The 20,220-nt window shown below is 38.5% G+C and overlaps 1 protein-coding gene across 1 annotated transcript in view; it reads right to left on the bottom strand.

Moving 5' to 3' along the window:
• LOC109075450 (collagen alpha-1(XXI) chain-like) overlaps positions 1 to 20,220 on the bottom strand; it is a 103,701-nt gene that overhangs the window by 53,074 nt on the left and 30,407 nt on the right. Inside the window, exons 11-17 of the mRNA XM_042768288.1 lie at positions 12,126 to 12,179; positions 11,984 to 12,037; positions 10,307 to 10,360; positions 4,787 to 4,840; positions 4,098 to 4,151; positions 3,954 to 4,007; positions 3,059 to 3,112 (exon numbers count right to left, since the gene is read on the bottom strand). Of these exons, the coding sequence (XP_042624222.1) occupies positions 3,059 to 3,112; positions 3,954 to 4,007; positions 4,098 to 4,151; positions 4,787 to 4,840; positions 10,307 to 10,360; positions 11,984 to 12,037; positions 12,126 to 12,179 (378 nt within the window). The remainder of the gene's footprint in view (positions 1 to 3,058; positions 3,113 to 3,953; positions 4,008 to 4,097; positions 4,152 to 4,786; positions 4,841 to 10,306; positions 10,361 to 11,983; positions 12,038 to 12,125; positions 12,180 to 20,220) is intronic.

The raw sequence follows: 20,220 nt of genomic DNA on the forward strand, positions 1-20,220 counted from the left end.
AAATGGCCAAGGGGACAGAGCTGTCCTCATGCAGCCAAGCAGGATATTACCAAAATGGCTAAATCTGGTCAATATACTTAGGATATCGCTTGGTCGCGCTGTGCGCAGGTTTATTTAAGAGCACTGTGACGAGGTACTATGCAGAAGCACTGGGCCAAAGAAGACTAGTGAATGTTTGTACAGGAGGTTGAAAGTCGTAACTGCTTCAGTATTCCTTTCAAAGTATTGGATGAAATGTGCAATTGTCAGGGACCTCCAGTTTTACCTCACACTTCAAGGTGATTATGGACAATCTGTTTGGAGATCAAATGTGTAATACCTAACACAATAATGATCCCAAACACACCACGAACACAACAAAGCAACCAAGGGATTGTGCTCCTTAATCCAAACGAAAACCTTGAATCAAAGCTTTTGTGAGAAATCTGTAGGATTATTGAAAGATTATTGAAAACAAACAAAAACAAGGGAGAACCAATTAAATATTAATAACAGAAAAAAAAAAACATATTCCATGATATTCTAGCTGTAATTTGCCTTTTTGTCAATTTTTTTTTTCTTTCAGTTTAAACAACTTAACCAAGTTTAATTTTTTTTTTTTTTTTTTTTTTTTTCAATATAACATACTCCTCATATTTTGATTGCTTAATCAAACTTGTAGGGTACTAAAAAGCAAATATCCTCTCTGGACATTACTTTTGGCTACTTTTGTTCTATATTTAAGGCTATTGGCATGAGATAAAATTTTGCTGATGATTATTGGATAATTCTATAAAGTAGATGTTTGGTTTCAGGGATATTTGTGCTACTATTGTATGATTAATGCAAAATGTTCAATGTAAAATCTGGGTCCTAAAGCAAATGCTGAAAATAAACTAGATAATCTAAAATGAAAGAAAATGCATTGTATAGATTTGACCTGTTTGCTATTTGTCCCAAAACCAGCTAGATGGCTCTAGTTAGCTGGCTTGCATTATACTTGAAACATTTTCTACCAACAGAGCTATAAAAATCTATGGCTCTTAGACCCGTTTCTCTAAAGATGAGATCAGTGCTAGTCTCCTGAACTGCATTGCTGAGTCACTCACAGTTTGTCCCAGGCTACATTGAAATCAGGAAACCCAAAATTTGTCTCTAGTTATAGACCTATAAGTATTTTACCTGTAATGTCTAAGGTCCTGGAGAAATGGACATCTGATCATATAAAAGACCACTTAAACAAAATTTATTTTCATCTTCACCCACTACAGTTTGGATTTCGAACTAACCATTCAACTGAGTCAGCAAATTACTATTTTATTGATAAAATCAAGTTATCACTTGACAGGAATAGCATTGTAGGAGCAGTCTTCCTTGACCTTAGAAAAGCGTTTGACACAGTAAACCATTGTATCCTATTGGCTAAACTATCCTCTTTTAATCTCTCAGATAAGGTGTTAAAATGGTTAAAATCATATCTCTGTCAAAGCTTACAAACTGTTCATATTGGTAATAGTCAGTCTGAGCCCCTCCCTCTGTCGACCGGCCTGCCACAAGGCTCCATACTATCTTATTCTATATGTACATTAACGATCTGCCACTGGTGTGTCCGGAGGGTAACATTCAAATGTACGTGGATGACACAGTTCTGTATGTACATGGATCTTCAAAAACTGAGGTTGCCGACAAGCTTACAAATGTGATGGTTAAAGTTACAACATGGTTGAATCAATCGTGTTTACAATTCAATGTGTCAAAAACTGTGGGTATGTTCTTTACTAAATCACATAAGGTAACACAAAGATGCAGATATCCTTGTGTCAGGTAAAAAAAATACAAATTGTCAAAGAATATAAATATCTTGCCATTTATTTAGACAACAAACTAAATTTTAGATCACATATAAGGCAAACATGTAAAAAAGTCAAATTTAATTTATTAAATTTTCAATTTATTCGAAATTCAAAGTCTATTCAAGCTGCCAAAACTTTCATGCACTAAATGATTTTATCTCATTTTACCTACTGTTTAATGAGCTGGTCCCAGTCTAACTCCACTACCCTGAATAGTTTAAGTTGGGAAAATCTAATCAAGTTCACAAATTGCTGTCAGGTCTACAAAATCTTACATGGGATGGCCCCGCCACCCCTCTGTGATTTTATAAATCTTAGAATAACCACACATAGAATCACCGGAGGAGTGTCAAGAGGTGACTGTATTATTCCACTCAGAAAAAGAGTTTTTAGTAAATCCGCCTTCTCCGTTAGGGCTTCTCAGGAGTGGAACACCATTCCGTCATCAATCAGAGATATCAACACATATAGCCTTTTTCGATCACATCTGAAACGTTGGCTTATTAGTAATCAGACTTGTCAACATTAAAGTTTTGCTGTTGCCCGTTTGTGTTACAGTCGTGAATGTGTGTCTTTTTTTTTTTTTTTTTCGTTTTTGTTTGATAACCGCAATTACTGTATTATTGTAAGACCCTGCTAATGATGTTAAAACTTTTATATTCATCTAACAAATGTTTTTTAACCTGTTGCACTGACAGTGCATTCTACATGACCCTAATGCCTGTGTGTATAATTATGCTTTTTTTTTATCATTTATTGTAGTGAGATTTTACATTTTCACAATTCTCATCTACTGCAGCTATGCTGTAGCAGACAAATATAGCTGTATGTACATGCAAACTTTTAAAATTGTACTTTCCTTAGGATGCCAATGTACAAATGGCGAACAGGACTACAGATGAAAATTAGCCATTGGCTAACTCTGGCATGTTACAGGCATACTGTTGTTAATATGCATTGTCCTGGTAAATAAAAAATAAATATAATTAATAAATAAATTAATATATAATTTAATTATGATCATTATTTGTTCTGAGAATTAAAGGTGCAAAGACTTAACCACCATTTAGTTTTATTATGATGTAATTTAGTTTTGTATTAGATGAAGTAAAAAGGGAGTATCTCTGCTTAAATGCAATCTGGTATTATTCAACAGCGTGCTCTTCAATGTGATCCACCAACTAAAACACCTGGCAATGATCTTAGCTGTTTTAAAATATACTCACAGGATGTCCCTCTCTTCCATCTACTCCAGGAATTCCAGGCGGTCCCGGATCTCCCTAAAGAGACAAAGATCATATAGTCAGAATAAATGAGCACGGCATCTCTTTGTTTTAACAGGGATGGGAGTGTTTGAAACTTGTTGAGATTTTTCATGCAAATAACACTGAGCATATTCTGCATGCATACAATACTGACAACATTTCACTTCAAATCCATCTTTTTACTTACAATAAACAAGATGCTTAACAAAAATGGCATGCCACTGAATCTGCTGGCAATAGCATTAAGGCAGCAACAGTGTGTTTCTTGGTTTCTCATGACTTATGATTAAGCTGCAATAAATCTTAAACAGAGCCATATGTTTTTTTTTTTTTTCTATGTATAAGCAAGAGCATGTGTAAGCAAGGAGTACTTAAGCATGGCACATTTTTCAACATAATGATTATTAAACATGGAATGATTCATTGATAAGATGCCCAGGATGCCTTCATTGCTTTTCTCTGGCTTGAAGAAAGTAACATGAACTTAAAGATAGTAGTGCATGTTTAAAGATCTGAAACTAATCAAGTAATCCAGGATTTATCATAAAGACAACCACCATGATGTAGACAAACAGCATGGTTTAATAAAAGCCATCTGTAAGCCTGGAAAAAGACAGCGTAGATCAGCACGAAAGAGGAAACGATGGTGCAAACCTTTTTATGGGTTTCCATGAGGAGATTCTGTACTAGCATATCTTTTCATGCAATTCTGTCAAATAATACTGCATCTTGGAATCCTGTGTAGCCTCCTCAAAATGGGCATGCCAAATATTCTTAATGGTCCATGTTCACAGTTCAAGGAAGCCATTAAACAGGTTCAGACTTTTACAGTGAGAAGAGCTGTATCAGTACAGACCTTTAGACCAATTCCTCCAGGAATTCCATCTTTCCCATCCCTGCCAGGTGCTCCCTTGATAAACACACACAAAAATGGCATTAAAGCATAATAACTGACCACTTAAACAATTGAAGTGGAAAAACGATTGAATGGTAAACATACAAGCTCTCCTGGATACCCAGGTGGACCAGCAGGGCCTCTACTCCCTTTTTCACCCTAAAATAGACAGTAGGCCTGTTAATGCAATATAGAGTATTGGATAATAACAAACAAATGAGGTTGAATTGCTGTTCAAGCCATTAAAAGATTTGATTTTTGAAGTTATTGTTTTATTTATCCAAACCAGCAACTCCCTAAAAAGTACATCATGTGTTTTTCCAAAATTATATAAGTACTTTTCAGCACAGAGAATAAATGTATGAATTGTTTAATTAATAAATAAATAAATAAATAATAATAATAATAATAATAATAATAATAATAATAATAATAATAATAATAATAATAATAATAATAATAATAATAATAAATAGAATTAAACAAAAAAAACTAGAGCTGTTCAATCGCTATTATCCTAGAGGGACTATAGATATGAAGTTGGCTAAGATTACGTCCAAAGTCACTGTTTAATGCAAACTGTCTTAAAATAATACTACAAAGCTTTATTGGTCAGGTGGTGGCAGGCACAAAGAAGCAGTGACCAAAATTATCCTGAATGACAAGTGCATTAAATTTAAAGATAAAAACAAAGAAACAAACAAAACACCCATTTTGGTGAACAGAGACAGCTGGAAATAAAAAGGGGAAGCTTTATGCTTTAGTTAAGAAAATTAAGAGGAAAGTATCCATACCATTTGTCCATCTTTGCCTGGCAGTCCTTGTATGCCTTGATTGCCAGCAGACCCCTAGAGAGAAAACATAGCATAATTAATAAAATTAGTTTTCAGTGAAAATATCTGAAAATGTTTCATATTTTATTTTATAATGTATAAATAATCAGGATGTACTTAATTTAACCCTTTGATGCACAACTTGGGTCTAATGTGACCCGACTGAGTTTATTTTTTTCTATATCTTTGCAGGAAATTAATTTCATCATTCAGAATTCCAGGAATTCCTCAGTCAACTTCAAATCCTTTAAATCCTTATTTTTATTTTTTTTCTTACTTACTTTTTGAATAACTTTTTTGTTTGTGTGAGTCACCACCCTTCTAATGCACAACATGGGTCTAAAATGTTGTACTGATATAATGTTGGAATCAGTGATTCTTTGCTGAATCGCTGTAAGAAATGTTTTTGTTATTCCAGATCATTTATTATTTCAGATATTCTGTAAATGTCTTGTTTTTGAGTTCCACAAGTAATTATATTTATTTTTCCTTTCTTATTTTATAAACAAACAAAGTTTTTATTTCTACATTAATTTTACATGCATGGGTCTAAAATTACCTATATTCATTTCCTATGTTATTTCAATCATGGCTGAGTGTTTCTTTGCTGAAGGTTACACTTTATAATAACTTAAAAAAATATATACATTTATAAATAATTTACAATTATTATAAAATGCTTAACAGATCATTAGTTAATACATATTCACATAGTTCGAAATATGAGATAATGTTCTTGTTAATGTTTACTAATGAACTCACTTAACATTACCTAATGATTAACATATGATTATTTAATGTAAACTGAAATGCTTACAAATGTCAGTAAACTTTCACTTCATATGATCTTCATTTGTTGGTCTTTGTTTGTTGTGTAGACCTTTATTTATACTTCTGTCAGGACCACTATTGTCAAAATGATACTTAAAGCATAAAGTTTGGTTTGTTGGTATGGTTCTGCTCTGGGCAAAAACTCCATGCAGCCCGTCATGAATGAGCAGGGAGAGCTGCAATAAAAGACAAAAAAGTCAACAGCTAAAGTTCCCATTATACCAGGCATGTGTGCAAGGAGCACAAACATGTTGTTGTCATTTGTGAGGCTTGTAAGCACTGAGATGGCAATTTAAGATGGCACTGTACCCAGGTGATTTTATTTTATCATTTTTATTTTCAACTATTCGGTCACATTCAAAAACAATTCACTACAGTTGTGCTAAAGACAGTTTCATTTCAGTGTTATCGGATATCAGTGATATGTGTATGTTATGTGTGACAAAGTGGCAAATAAATATTTCACGTGTTAAATGTGTTTGTATAAATAACTGCTAAAATAAATATTTTACGAAATATCTTTATTCTTTTGTTTTATCACACTTGCATAGATGGGTCATTTTTGACCCATCTGTGTAAACTTGATGTAGCAACGCAAAGCCTAAGAAAAAATAAATTAAATTAAATATTAGAAATAATATTATTAGTCACTAAAAAAATAAATAAATAAATAAATAAATAAATAAATAAATATTTTGAATATTCATGAATCATGGATTTTATAAATCATGGAATATTAAATGCTGAAATAAACAGAATTTAAAAAAAAAAAATGGAGAATAAAAAAAAGCCCAGCCAAGCATGAAATAACACAGGAAATTAATATGGGTAATTTTAGACCCATGTTGTGCATTAGAAGGGGTTTGCATAGCTTGTGCATCAAAGGGTTAAAATTATTCAAATTCAAACTAGTGGCTTCCACTAGTATTTGGAGACTTCCAAATCACACATAAAAATATACAATAGAAATGTAACTTTGGATGCCTTTCACACATGGAACCTTAACGCTTCTCTTTGTTAACAACTGGTTTTTAAACCATTCTAATTATACTGTTGGGAAGATGGTTGGTGAACATTGCATTTCCAAATGCCAATGATAAGTGACTCAAACTCACTGCACTTGCAGAGTTCGAGTGGAGTAGCATTTACTGTGATTTTCTGATGATTGCACTAAATCATATAACCTTCTCACATGCATTGTTTGTGAGAACAATAGAGCGCTTACACCCACGGTTTGGTCCGTTACCCAGAATTTCATCAAGTACAACATGTTCCTGGATCAACATCCTTGTTGATCCTGGAACAACATTCCAATCAACCAATCAGAATTGAGATATAACTTTTCAGGAAATATCTGTTTTAGGCTTACAATCAGGGTTAGGTTCTTCTACACCCTTGTTAATCAGCTATCATTTACCACTGATTTTAGGCATAAATTTTGGGTAGGGTTAGGTTTAAGTGTAGGGATTGGGTTAAGTCTATATTTTTGGACAATAATGTTGATCCAGGATTATCAAAAGATGTTGATTCAGGAACATGTCTTGGCAAAATCATGGCGACCATCTAAACCACGGAAAAACATGTGGAAGCTTTTTAATGGGAAACTGTAAAATACTTACAAGTGCCATTAAATATGCTGTTTCAATAATGTTTGCTTGCTTCTGTTAGACTTCTGAATTAACCGCCATACTTATATCACTCCTTAATGCTTAAATGCCCAAATGCTCTCGAAAGTCACATCATTTATAAATAAATATAATATAGTAAAAAATATAGTTAAGTAATATACTACCCATATTAGTCAAAATTGTGTATAAAGGCAAATAATGTGTATATAACTATACTATATATTATTATTATTATTATTACATTAATATTACATTACATACAAAAATAATGTAAAAATGTCTAAATAGAATTAAACTTTTATAAATAAACACTATAAACACAGTAATCAACCAAACAGGCGTCACATTTCACCATCTAACTGGGGACCAAAGTCATTTTAACAAATGGACTATACTGTGCCCATTTCCACACTGCTTAAATATTTGTGTGTGTGTATGTATACACACACACACACACACACACACACACACATTTAATTTATATAGTATCTGTCCTGCAGTATTTAGCATTAGAGTGAAATAATAATGCTAATAATTCAGACATTATTTTGCCTCATTGTAATCCGGTCCTCCTGGATCTTTAAGAATAGGTATGTTTTAATAGTTTAGGAGTTTAAAAGACTGGTTAGTATTCAATCTCCTCTAGTGCCTCAGAGCCTCTCTGGAACAGCATGCATTTAGACAATAAAGGAGTGTGAACGACATGTGTGATTTGGACCTTACAGTTCCTGCTCCGGCCTACAGGGGTCCCACTTGGTCAAAATAAAAAAAAATAAAAAACTTCACCAAAGGCTTATCCAGTTGATTTTGGCATGATTTAAGGCATGACCAACAGGGGACCTGGAAAATATCCCCTCTTGGATCTGAGGTCCCCTGTTGGATAGGTAGGCACGCACGCACGCACACACACAAGCACGCATGCACGCACGCACACACACACACACACACACACACGCACACGCACAAAACAAGGTGCTGACAAATAATACCAGACACTAGACATGGAAAGACACAGGGCTTAAGTAATGGGACTAATCAAGGAAATTAACTGGAACCAGATGAAACAAATTAACATAACTGACACGAGGGAGAAACTAGGTAATGGGGAGAACATGGGGAGAAGAACACAAGACACGGGCACACAGGACTGACATGGGAATTTAAAAAAAAAGTACTGAGTGATTTTTTATGATTATAGGGTCTTGATGTACAGACACTGCCAAGATACATTTAATTTAAACACCATATAAAAATGAATTTTGCATCCTATGTCTCCTTAGATTTAATTTAAAAACTAAATGTTTCAGTTTTACCTTTAACTATAGAAGCTGCTAATTACTGTATATGCAGCCAACAGACTTGTTGCTGCTGTAGTTTTGTTACTTTGAATTTAGCCTGAATCATTTCATGCACAGCTCTGTTTTTGACATCGGCTCATCAGATGTTTTGTTCCAGCCGTTGCTTTACCATTGTCAATCATAGCAATGACCCGTGACACAATTTTGCGGATTCACTTGCTGAATTTATTTACTCTTGCGTTTGTCATTCCTGAAACTGTATATGTGGATGTTTGGTCCTCTTAGACAAACAAAACATTTCTTCAAATTGTCAATGGATTATGTAGTGAAAACGAGCAAAGGATGCTTTTAGCACAGTTGATTTTGAAAGTTTACCATAAATGACTTGGATTATCTAAAACCAGGAAGTAACTGTGCATATAGACAATTTGGATGTCCTTCAAGGTGGCTGAGGTTTCCGAGTCACAGGCTGGAGGACGGAGGAGCAAGGGAATGAGATGCATCAATTTAAGTATTGAGATGCACCCAAAGTGTACCATTTGGGACAGAGAAAGCAGACAGCTCTGTATGCTTTCAATTTGCTCTCGCGGTACTTTGATGTCATACACTGATAGATCTGCAAAGCACCACTTCAAGGCAAACACATCTATACGTGTTTTCACGACATGTCATCAATCCGGAAGTCGGCCATATTGATGCACCAAATGTAAACAATGACACTGAACCAAACACTAGGGAATGGAAGTTGTTCACTATGTTGGTATAAGAAATAGAAGGAAGAATTGTTGGGTTGTCAGTCCACGACAAAGGAGCCAGCTCATATGGATCTTTACCACCTAGTAACTTTGTCAAAGTATTGCACCCTTTCCTGCTTACTAAGTCCTTCTCTACTGTATGTGATTTATTTGATTTGTAAGTAGCATATTTAATGGCACTTGTAAGTATTTTACAGTTTCCCGAAATAATTCTGTCATCAAAAAGCCTTGCCTACTTTTGTTATACTTATGAACTGATGATACTGAAGTACAGTACTAGTAGCCTGCATAATGATGAACAACCTACAATGGTCCAGGCTTGTCCAAGAGCACTGCAGGTGTTGATACCCTTAGCAACCTGCTAATGTAAACCAGTACTCCTAGTTTGAGGAACTTTTTTGCAAACTCATCCATCATGCTATGAAAAGGTAATGGTCAATTAAGCATTCTTTTAGAACATCATTTAGAACTAATTTACACTTTGTGATAGACAAATTAAACATTTTCATATGCATGTTCAGTAATATATATTACCAGTTGGCCAGTTCTATATGGAATAAGCACCCCACAGATTTCTACCCCACACGTTCAATCATTACATGTGTTGGCAAATTTAATCATCCTTGAACTGGAATTAAAAGTGCAGTACTGTCATCATCACCATTTTATACATTTTAAATCCATTCGACAGGATTCCCCCCAAAAGATTTTCCACTAAATTAAAGCAAAATTACAAACTATCTCTGATTATGGCCAATTAAAAAACTTACAAAAGCGTCTTGGAGCAATGCTCCAGAAAAAAAAATAATAAAAAAATATATATATATTTTAATATATATGTATATATATTCCTACATAGAGTCAGTTGTATCCGTTATTTTACTGTCAGCGATAAAACAGCAATGGCCTAATAAATGATTCCATCTACAGTATTTATTAAACATCTTTTAACACATTTTTTAAACTGACCTTTTCACCTGGTTTGCCAGGTGGTCCGGGTAAACCTGGGATACCGCTGTCACCCTTTTGGTACCCACAAAAATTTTGGTAACAAAGATGTGAATGGGCTTAGTGGTTGAGTATATAAATAAGTAAATTCAGTTAAATAAGTTGTTCATCTACCTGAGCTTAAATATACTAAGCAAAATCTAAACTAATCCAGGTACCTAAGATTACCTGGGCTGCTATTAAGACAATACCTTACAACAACTTTGTTTTAAATATCACTTCTTTAGATCAGTAAGCAAATTATCTAATCAACCAATCACATGGCAGTTGCTTCAATGCATTTAGGGGTGTGGTCAAGACAATCTCCTGAACTCCAAACTGAATGTCAGAATGGGAAAGAAAGGTGATTTAAGCAATTTTGAGCGTGGCATGGTTGTTGGTGCCAGACGGGCCGGTCTGAGTATTTCACAATCTGCTCAGTTACTGGGATATTCACGCACAACCATTTCTAGGGTTTACAAAGAATGGTGTGAAAAGGGAAAAACATACAGTATGCGGCAGTCCTGTGGGCGAAAATGCCTTGTTGATGCTAGAGGTCAGAGGAGAATGGGCTGACTGATTCAAGCTGATAGAAGAGCAACTTTGACTGAAATAACCACTCGTTACAACCGAGGTATTCAGCAAAGCATTTGTGAAGCCACAACACGCATAACCTTGAGGCGGATAGGCTACAACAGCAGAAGACCCCACCGGGTACCACTCATCTCCACTACAAACAGGAAAAAGAGGCTACAATTTGCACGAGCTCAACAAAATTGGACAGTTGAAGACTGGAAAAATGTTGTCTGGTCTAATGAGTCTCGATTTCTGTTGAGACATTCAGATGGTAGAGTCAGAATTTGGCGTAAACAGAATGAGAACATGGATCCATCATGCCTTGTTACCACTGGGCAGGCTGGTGGTGGTGGTGTAATGGTGTGGGGGATGTTTTCTTGGCACACTTTAGGCCCCTTAGTGCCAATTGGGCATCATTTAAATGCAACGGCCTATCTGAGCATTGTTTCTGACCATGTCCATCCCTTTATGACCACCATGTACCCACCCTCTGATGGCTACTTCCAGCAGGATAATGCACCATGTCACAAAGCTCGAATCATTTCAAATTGGTTTCTTGAACATGACAATGAGTTCACTGTACTAAAATGATTTGTGCATCCCACAAATCTCCAGTAGCTGCAAGATGCTATCCTATCAATATGGGCCAACATTTCTAAAGAATGCTTTCAGCACCTTGTTGAATCAATGCCACGTAGAATTAAGGCAGTTCTGAAGGCGAAAGGGGGTCAAACACAGTATTAGTATGGTGTTCCTAATAATCCTTTAGGTGAGTGTATATAAAATATATATATATATATATATATATATATATATATATATATATATATATATATATATATATATATACATATATATACTGAAACTATTTAGATTAATTTGCTGTATTTCATATTAATCTTGAATTTAATTTTATAGCCTAAATGTGTAGTTTTGTCAAAGAATCTCCATGCACAAATTTGCAAAATAAGTAAGCTTATGAAAGCATCATTTGCATACATGATGACTGAATATGCTGCCACAATGATAATTGGAAACATTTATAGATTAAATGGACAGATGAAAAAAATCATAGTTTCTTACTGCTTCCCCAGGACTTCCTTTCCCCCCCTTATGTCCATCAGCTCCACGTGGCCCCTGCTCAAACAGAGATAGAAAAGTAGCATGATCAAGTGTAGTATGAGGTTTTATAAGGTATGTCCATTTCTGACTCTCGCATTCATACCTGCATGCCAGGAGAGCCTTGAATGCCAGGACTTCCTCTAAAACCTGGGACGCCCTTCAATAAAGAAAGAGTCTTATGTTAGTCTGATCCACAGTCATGCAAATTAATATAAAGGTCAATTTGGAAGAACACAACACAAGAAGGTCACAGCTTTCAGTTTTTTCCCACATTATAATTATTCCCACATAGGGATCATATAATGAAAAATCTAATTTGCCTTATTCTTTTGAGATGTAGTATAAAAATGTATTGTGTGACGGGAGGAGAAAATGACAGACCGTGGCGTCAGGCCTTGGATAGGTTTTTATTTAACAGAAAATAAACACAAAATGTCCAAAACGGGGAATAAAGTGTCCAAAATAAATGGGAGATCTAGTGTCCTATATTAAGTAAGGAATAAATATAAAGAAGTATAATATACAGATATTTAACTATTATACAAATTATATACAACCTGTTGCCTTTAGCACCTCATAATGACAAGAAAAACCCAGTGCTAAAAAAACCCGTGAGCTCTTGAAATAATTGCACTGTATAGTACATTTTCAGAAACTAACTAATCTTTGGATGTGATTACATACAAGTAACTTGCAGTAATGCATTCAAATTCAAACTGCATTCGAACTGTGGTTTTTTTATTGAAGCATGATCCCTGAAGAGCTCTACTGCTTAAAATACATTTTTGGTGGGTTGGGGTGATCTATTTAGCGCAGTTTGAGCGGACAATATTGTCAATAACATTAGAGGCTTATTTAATACCTTTCTGTGCAAATCGCATATACATATTCCTTTTAAATGTAAAGCACTTTTCAGCTAAAGTTGTTTTTCCGGGTATATCAGACCTTACATTTGTTAACTCAAGTTAAATTCAAGCATTTCAAGGACCTTGTGCAAACCTTGTATATAAAATGATTATACAGACTATATTTATATGTTTATGGTGCCTTTTGCAACTTGAATAACATTATCCTTCCACTGCCATTGTATGGGGCAGGTTTATTGTTGGTAGGGTGTTGCAAAATATTTGCTTACCGACATGTTTCAAAATAACCAAATTTTGACAAGAGTAAAACTTAAAACACTCAGTTCAGTGAGTCAGGTTAACTTAGTAAATGATCTGTGGTACATTTCACAAACAACAGTGTAACTTTCTGTTGTTTTTCTTTCTTTTTAGATGTTTGAATTAGTCTCAGGTTCCCTCTTACATCATTCTAAGCACCTGCACTTACATATTGCCAAGCTGGCCTAGGTTTTTGTGTTTAAGGACTCTTTTGGTATTCATTTTCTGGTATCCATGTTCTAAGTTCCTGTGTTCTTTTCCTATTTCCTTGGTTTCAAAGTATGTTCCCATTGGTTTCTCATTTTGTTAATTTGTTTCTAATTTTGTTCTTGTTTACCCTGTATACATGTTGAGTTCAGTATTTGTCTATACTTATCAAGATATGTTTTGTTTTGCTATTCTCCTGCATTTTCCTTGTGCTCCTGGGTGTTTTGTTTAATATCTGTACCGCATGCATTTAGGCTCATGACATAACATTATATGTATGTGGAATGACAGATATATTGAATGCTATCCTGCTTACTTTGCTCAAGAACATGCTCTATTTAGATTCATGTCAAACTAACATCTTGGTTACGTATGGTAACCCTCGTTCCCTGAAGGAGGGAATGGAGACGTCACGTCAGTGACCGACGAATTGGGATATAGCTTCGATAGACCAATCTACTTTGAGTGTAAACGAAACGAGCCAATGCACATTGACATGCAATTATTGCATCCAGCTGCCGCTGATCACAGCGTGAGTATAATAATGCAGCAGGTGCAATGCATACCAGGTTTTCGCTGAGGAGCCGAGCTGGTGACCTGGTGGCTCAGCGGTGGTACAGCAACCGTGGCGACGGGACGTAACGTCTCAAATTCCCTCCTTCAGGTGAACAAGGGTTACCATACGTTACTGAGACATTCCCTTTCAGTCGGTAACTCTCAACGTCATGTCGGTGACTGACGAATTGGGATCCCTACCAAAGCGCCATGGGTGATGCCCCTTCAGGTGCCCTGTGCCCCTATAAGGTGTAGGACGGGGCTCGGAACAAGTAATTCCACTCACCATTGTTCCCTTTCAGTCTGTCTGGGTGAGATTGGATAACACTGGGCAAAGGTACCCGTTCCACTTGGAACAGGGACGCTGCAGAAGCCCCATTCTTCCCGAAGGAGTTTTCGGAAGCAAATACACATATAGCATCCGTTTAGGTGTATATGGAGAAATTTGAGGTGATTAAAACCCTCTTGGGAAGGCAGAAGTCTGCCGGGAAAACACAGGCTCTAAGGCTATAACGTGGACTATACACATATGAGTACCGCTTAGGTCTCAATATGGAACACAGCCTTCCATGGTTCTCATTAATTCATCAACACTTCTAGTTGAGTGAGCTCACAACCTGAACAGGCAGGGCACAGCCTGTGCATGATAAGCCAGGGTTATGGCATCCACAATCCAGTGGGCCATCCTCTGATGGCATTCCCCTTCTGCCGGCCTTCGTAACAGAGCTGGTCTGAGGTCCTGAAGCTTTGTATCCAGTCTACGTAGCATCTCAATGCTCGGACGGGACAGAGCAAAGCCAGGGCTGGGTCTGCCTCCTCCCAGAGCTTGCAGGTTCACCACTTGGACTTTGAAGCGTGTAGTGGGAACCTTGGGCACATAGCTGGGCTGGGGCCTCAGGATTACCTGGGAGTCAGCCGGTCCAAATTCTAGGCATGAATCGTCGACCGAAAATGTGTGCAGGTTCCACTTCAAGGCGTAAGCGTGTCTCGTAGTCGGTGCTTTTGCCGAAGTGATGGTGTTCACTACCTCCTGGGGTAGGTCACCTAGAACCTCCGGGTTCCATCCAGGGACCAGACTTGAAGTTTCCAAAGGTCTGGACGTGGGTGCTAAACAGTGCCTTGTCTCTGAGTCAGTAGATCCTTCCTCAGAGGAATCGCCCAAGGATGGGCTGTCGCGAGGTGCATTAGTTCGGGGAACCAGGTCCGAGTGGGCCAATATGGCACCACTAGTAAGACTTGCTCCTCGTCCTCCCGGATTTTGCATAGTGTCTGTGCGAGAAGGCTCACTGGGTAAAAGCATATTTGCGTAGGCCCTGCGGCCAGCTGTGTGCCAGTGCGTCTGTGCCGAGTGTCCCCTCGGTCAGGGAGTAGAACAACTAGCAGTGAGAGGTCTCTGGAGAAGCAAACAGGTCTACCTGAGCGGCTCCGAACCATCTCCAAATCAGCTGGACCGTCAGGGGATGGAGTCCCCATTCTCCCGGGAGCATTGCTCGAGACAGCTCGTCAGCTGTACAGTTGAGCAGGCCAGGAATGTGAACAGCACAAAGTGACTTCAGAACATTCCAACTCCAAAAGGAGGAGGTGGCGGGCGACAGGAGCGCAGACCACCTTGTCAGTTGATGTACACAATGGTCGCTGTGTTGTCCATACGGACCAGCACGTGCTTGCCTCGTAAGCAACCTTTGAGGTGGTTCAGAGCAAGGCGTACTGCTAACCACTCTAGGCAATTGATTTGCCAATGCAGCTGCGGGCCCATCCAAATCCCTGACACTGCATGCCCATTGTACATGGCCCCCCAGCCGGTGGTGGAGGAATCCGTGTAAACCACAGCATGCCTGGAGATCTGTTTTAGGGGCACCCCTGCCCGGAGGAATGTAAGATCTGACCACGGGGTGAGGGTTTGGCGACAGGCCAGTGTAACTTGGACCCGGTGAGTGCCACTCTTCCACCCCCTGTGCTCGCACAACTGATCCCGAGATTGTGCTAGTATCAGCCAATCGTCTAGATAGTTGAGAATGTGAACACCCTGCTCTCTGAGGGGAACAAGAGCTGCCTCCGTGACTTTCGTGAAGACACGGGGAGACACGGACAGCCAGAAGGGTAGGACCTTGTACTGATATGCCCATCCTTCGAACGCAAACCGCAGAAAAGGTCTGTGGCGGGGAAGGATCGACACATGAATGTACGCATCCTTCGGGTCGACCACTGCAAACCAATCTCAGGGATGGATGGACCCAAAGATGCGTTCCTGCGTCAACATCTTGAACGGTAGAAAATGAAGGGCCCAGTTCAAAACTCGCAGATCCAAGATTTGTCGTAACCCACCGCTTTCTTGGGTACAATGAAGTAAGGTCTTTAAATCCCCGTCCTCATATCCGCTGGAGGGACAGGCTCTATCGCGTCCTTCGCAAGTAGGACTGCGATCTCTACCCACAGAACAGGGGCATCGGACGCTTTTATTGTAGTAAAGCGGATACCACTGAACTTAGGGGATGCCGAGCGAACTGAATCACATAGCCGAGGCTGAAGGTCCGCAGAAGCCAGCGAGACTGGCTGGATAGGGCTAACCAGGCGCTTAGAAACCATACAAGCGGGACCAGCGGAACTACAGCTGTACCCGCAGTGGGGCAGCGAGGTGGAAAACAGGGACCCAACTTGGGCGGCTTGTAAGCAAGCCGGAGAGGGGTGTGAGTGTGGGGTGCAAGGCTCACCTGATTTCACAGTTTGTCAGAGGGTGCATGAGTAGGGCCTTCGTTGATGCTCTCGAACCACTCGCTGCTGCCATCTGGTGTAGGAGTAGGATGAGTGAGGTCCGGTGCCCTCCTGGGACCCAGAGAAAGAGAAAACCGCTCTCTCGTCGAGATTTCCAGATTCTCCACCCGGCCCTCCTCCAGGGGAGGAAGAGGTGCCTTCACCATCCCCCAGAAAGCAGCTACCTCTCTCTCAGTCACCCATCCCAGGGCCTCTTGCTCTTCCGCTCACCGGCATGTTTGACAGGAGCCAGGATGGGTGGGGCGGCCTGCCTACGCCCAGTTCTACGCCACCACTTGCTGGAGGCTGCTGCGTATGCAGCACGGGAGCGGGGGCGGACGCAGGAGTCCGCCCTCGGCGATGAGCAGGCTGGGGCGCTGCAGCCGGCAGATGGGTGGAGGCAGCAGCTGCCCGCCGGGCAGAAGGGTTGGACCGCATCAGTCTGCTGAAGGGGCCGGTCTGGGACACACTCGGAGCGCGAGGTCAGTGGCGGTTCTGAGTTCTTTCAGAACTTCTGGATCGTGACCACCCTCGTGCAAGTCCTTCAGTGCCTTGGCCTGGTGAACCTGCAGTAATGCCATAGAATGTAAGGCGGAAGCAGCTTCCCCGCAAGCCATAAAGGCACTGCCAGTTAGCCCAGACAAATGCCTATAGGCCCAGGAAGGAAGCACCAGGTCTCCCCACTAGCAGGAGGCAGACTTAGGACTCAGTTGCGTCGCTACTGCCCGCTCCACTGTGGGAATCACCAAATACCCCTTCGCTGCACCACCATGGAGGGGATTCAGGCTTTTCCACTGAGATTGACATCTGGTCGGGGGGAGGCCCACTGGATACCACTGGTATGCTCTTTGAAGAGGGCCCAGCATGTTCCATGTCTTGCTCCACTGGAATGGAGGTGGAAGAGGAGTGATGGTACCCAGAGGGTTGGTATGCATTGCACCTGCTGCCTTATTATACTCACGCTCGTTTAGTTTACACTACAAGTAGATTGGTCTATCAAAGCGATATCCCAATTCGTCGGTCACCGACGTGACGTTGAGAGTGACCGACTGAAAGGGAAATAGAAATCACAAAATTGTTGAACTATGTTTGTAATGATGGAACTTGAGATCATGGTTCACTATCGATGCTTTTGGGAAATGCAGCTTTAAGGGACAGTTCACCTAAAAATTAAAGTTCTATCAGAATTTACTCACCCTTATGTTGTTTCAACCCTGTATGATTTTCTTTCCTCTGTTGAACACAAAAGACAGTATTTTGAAGAATGTTGTTGGTAGCCATTGAATTCTATAGGTTTGTTTTTTTTTTTTGACAGTATTTAGTAAATGGCTACCAGCAACTGCTTGGTTGCCAGCATTCTTTAAAATATATTATTTTGTGGTCAACAGAAACTTTGTTTTAGGTTTAGAATTGGACAACACTGCTTGTGCTGTATACTTCACATTGTGGAGGTGCTTCTAAATAGCAGAACAATAAACTGCTCTGTCTAGATTGGCGGAAGTCATGCACATTCAAAAAACTGAGCCTAGAGGAAATCATTCAGGTTTTTTTTCCTTAATAATTTATTACCTCCTGGGGTATCTCACCTAGAATTTCTTAATAATCACCTACAATTTCTTAATAATAACCACTTATCATTTCCCAGTGCTCCTTTTCAAATGTAATCTATGGCAATTTCTGTATAAAATGATATTTGTATTATGTAGTTGCTGTAAAATCTTTTGAAAAGGACATTTTTTCACACAAAGATGAGAAATAAAACTCAAAAATAACAGTTCATGAGACAATGATTTGGAAGAGGTCTGGAAGATTTCTCCTTAGTTTGGGCTTTATTATTAGTGTGTGCAGTCTGAATACGCCTACATGAAAGATTGGTGAAAAATCCAGCTGGACGATGACACTCGTGTCTTTGTTTTTGAGACATAAAATACCCCCCACTATTTTTTGAAATTCATTCTTTTTTGAATCAAATATATTGTTGACATGTGCACAATGTTGCACAATTCTCTGTTTTTTATGAGATGACTGTATACAGTTGCCAAGACTTAAAGGGCACTATATTCATAAGATTCTCCTCAATAGAATTCTTTTCTTTAAACAGTCTAACAGTGACCTTGGACATTTGCACAAAGGAAAGTTAAAGCGCTTTCCACAAACATGCTATTCAGTACATGGTGTCCCTTGACTTATTTTAGTCCCTTGACTTTTTCATTAAAGGCCATGTTTTTTGATGTGGGGATTTGTAATTGTTCAGAAAATTATTTTCTTACATACAATTTAATTTCTCATTATTTACAAAAAAAAAAAAAAAAAAAAAAAAAATGTTGTTGACTTGAGTATACATGTAGATAAAACATATCCTTTGACTGAACATTTGTTGATAAATGAAAAAAAAAAAAGGTTAAAGAGTTACTTCGACCTTATTGGTGGATAGTCCAAAAGCCTATTTTTCTGCTTCTTAAAGATATTTAGATTAAGGTAGCTTGAACAGAAATGTTTACTTTAACATTGTGTTAGGAACATTAACTGTTGGTTATTGGTAAATGCTATCAGTATCATAAAATTATATGAGGTGAAATATGCTTTGCATCACTAAAACCAGCTGTTTATGGTTTAGATGAACAGGCATATGTGCATAATGTGGACACATTCATAAAGACATGAAGCCTTGCAAGTATGGCATCCAGGTGTTGCATTATTGCACATTCACTGAACTTTCAGAGCTCTTTTGTGGGTTTTTCATCATTCCTGCTCAACAAATTTTTCAGTCAAACTAACCCATACTTAGAAAAACTTCATCTGGAGACAAGATTGCAACCCTACAAATGCCCACAAACCCATTTACAACTCCTTCCTGCTTTATCTAGTTCCACTCCCTTGGGCAAGATGTGTAGCACTATTATGGAAACAATGACTGTGTTCTCCTCCAGTGTTTTTAAAAGCTTTCACTGTTCAAACTTGTGTAACTGAGCCCCTGTACTAGAAATGAATACTAAAAGGAAGATGAAAACTAAAATATATATTTATTTTGACCTACATAATTTAAAAATGTGACTGTCAAATTGCAATATCAATCAGAGAGAGAAAAAAAGACTAACTTAAATTGTAGTTTAAAGAATAAAAACTCTTTGTATCCTAAATTTCTCTATGTTTTATAATAAATAAATAAATAAAACCCCTGCGAGTTTTCATGTTTGGGGTTTCCAGATGTCAGGAGTTACCTTTCAGTCAGTCACGTTCGACGTTATGTCGACATTTGGGGTCTTAATTGGGAGGCCCAATCACCTCCATGTTTATTTGCCATGCTGCTCTTCTTATAGTGCTTCTGCTTCCTGTCAGGTGACTGATCACCTGACAGGCCAACCATACAGTTCTTAAAGACATACACACACTAAAATGGTTAAGAGGCATAAAATGGACCTACTGTAAGAACACGTAAACCAATTAAAACTCTACAATACATATAATCACTGTAATAAATAGAGCGGTTAAAACATGTCCCTTGTGTGACAGTGTCACAAG

This window comes from Cyprinus carpio, chromosome A13 (assembly GCF_018340385.1).
Source record: "Cyprinus carpio isolate SPL01 chromosome A13, ASM1834038v1, whole genome shotgun sequence".
NCBI lineage: Eukaryota > Metazoa > Chordata > Actinopteri > Cypriniformes > Cyprinidae > Cyprinus > Cyprinus carpio.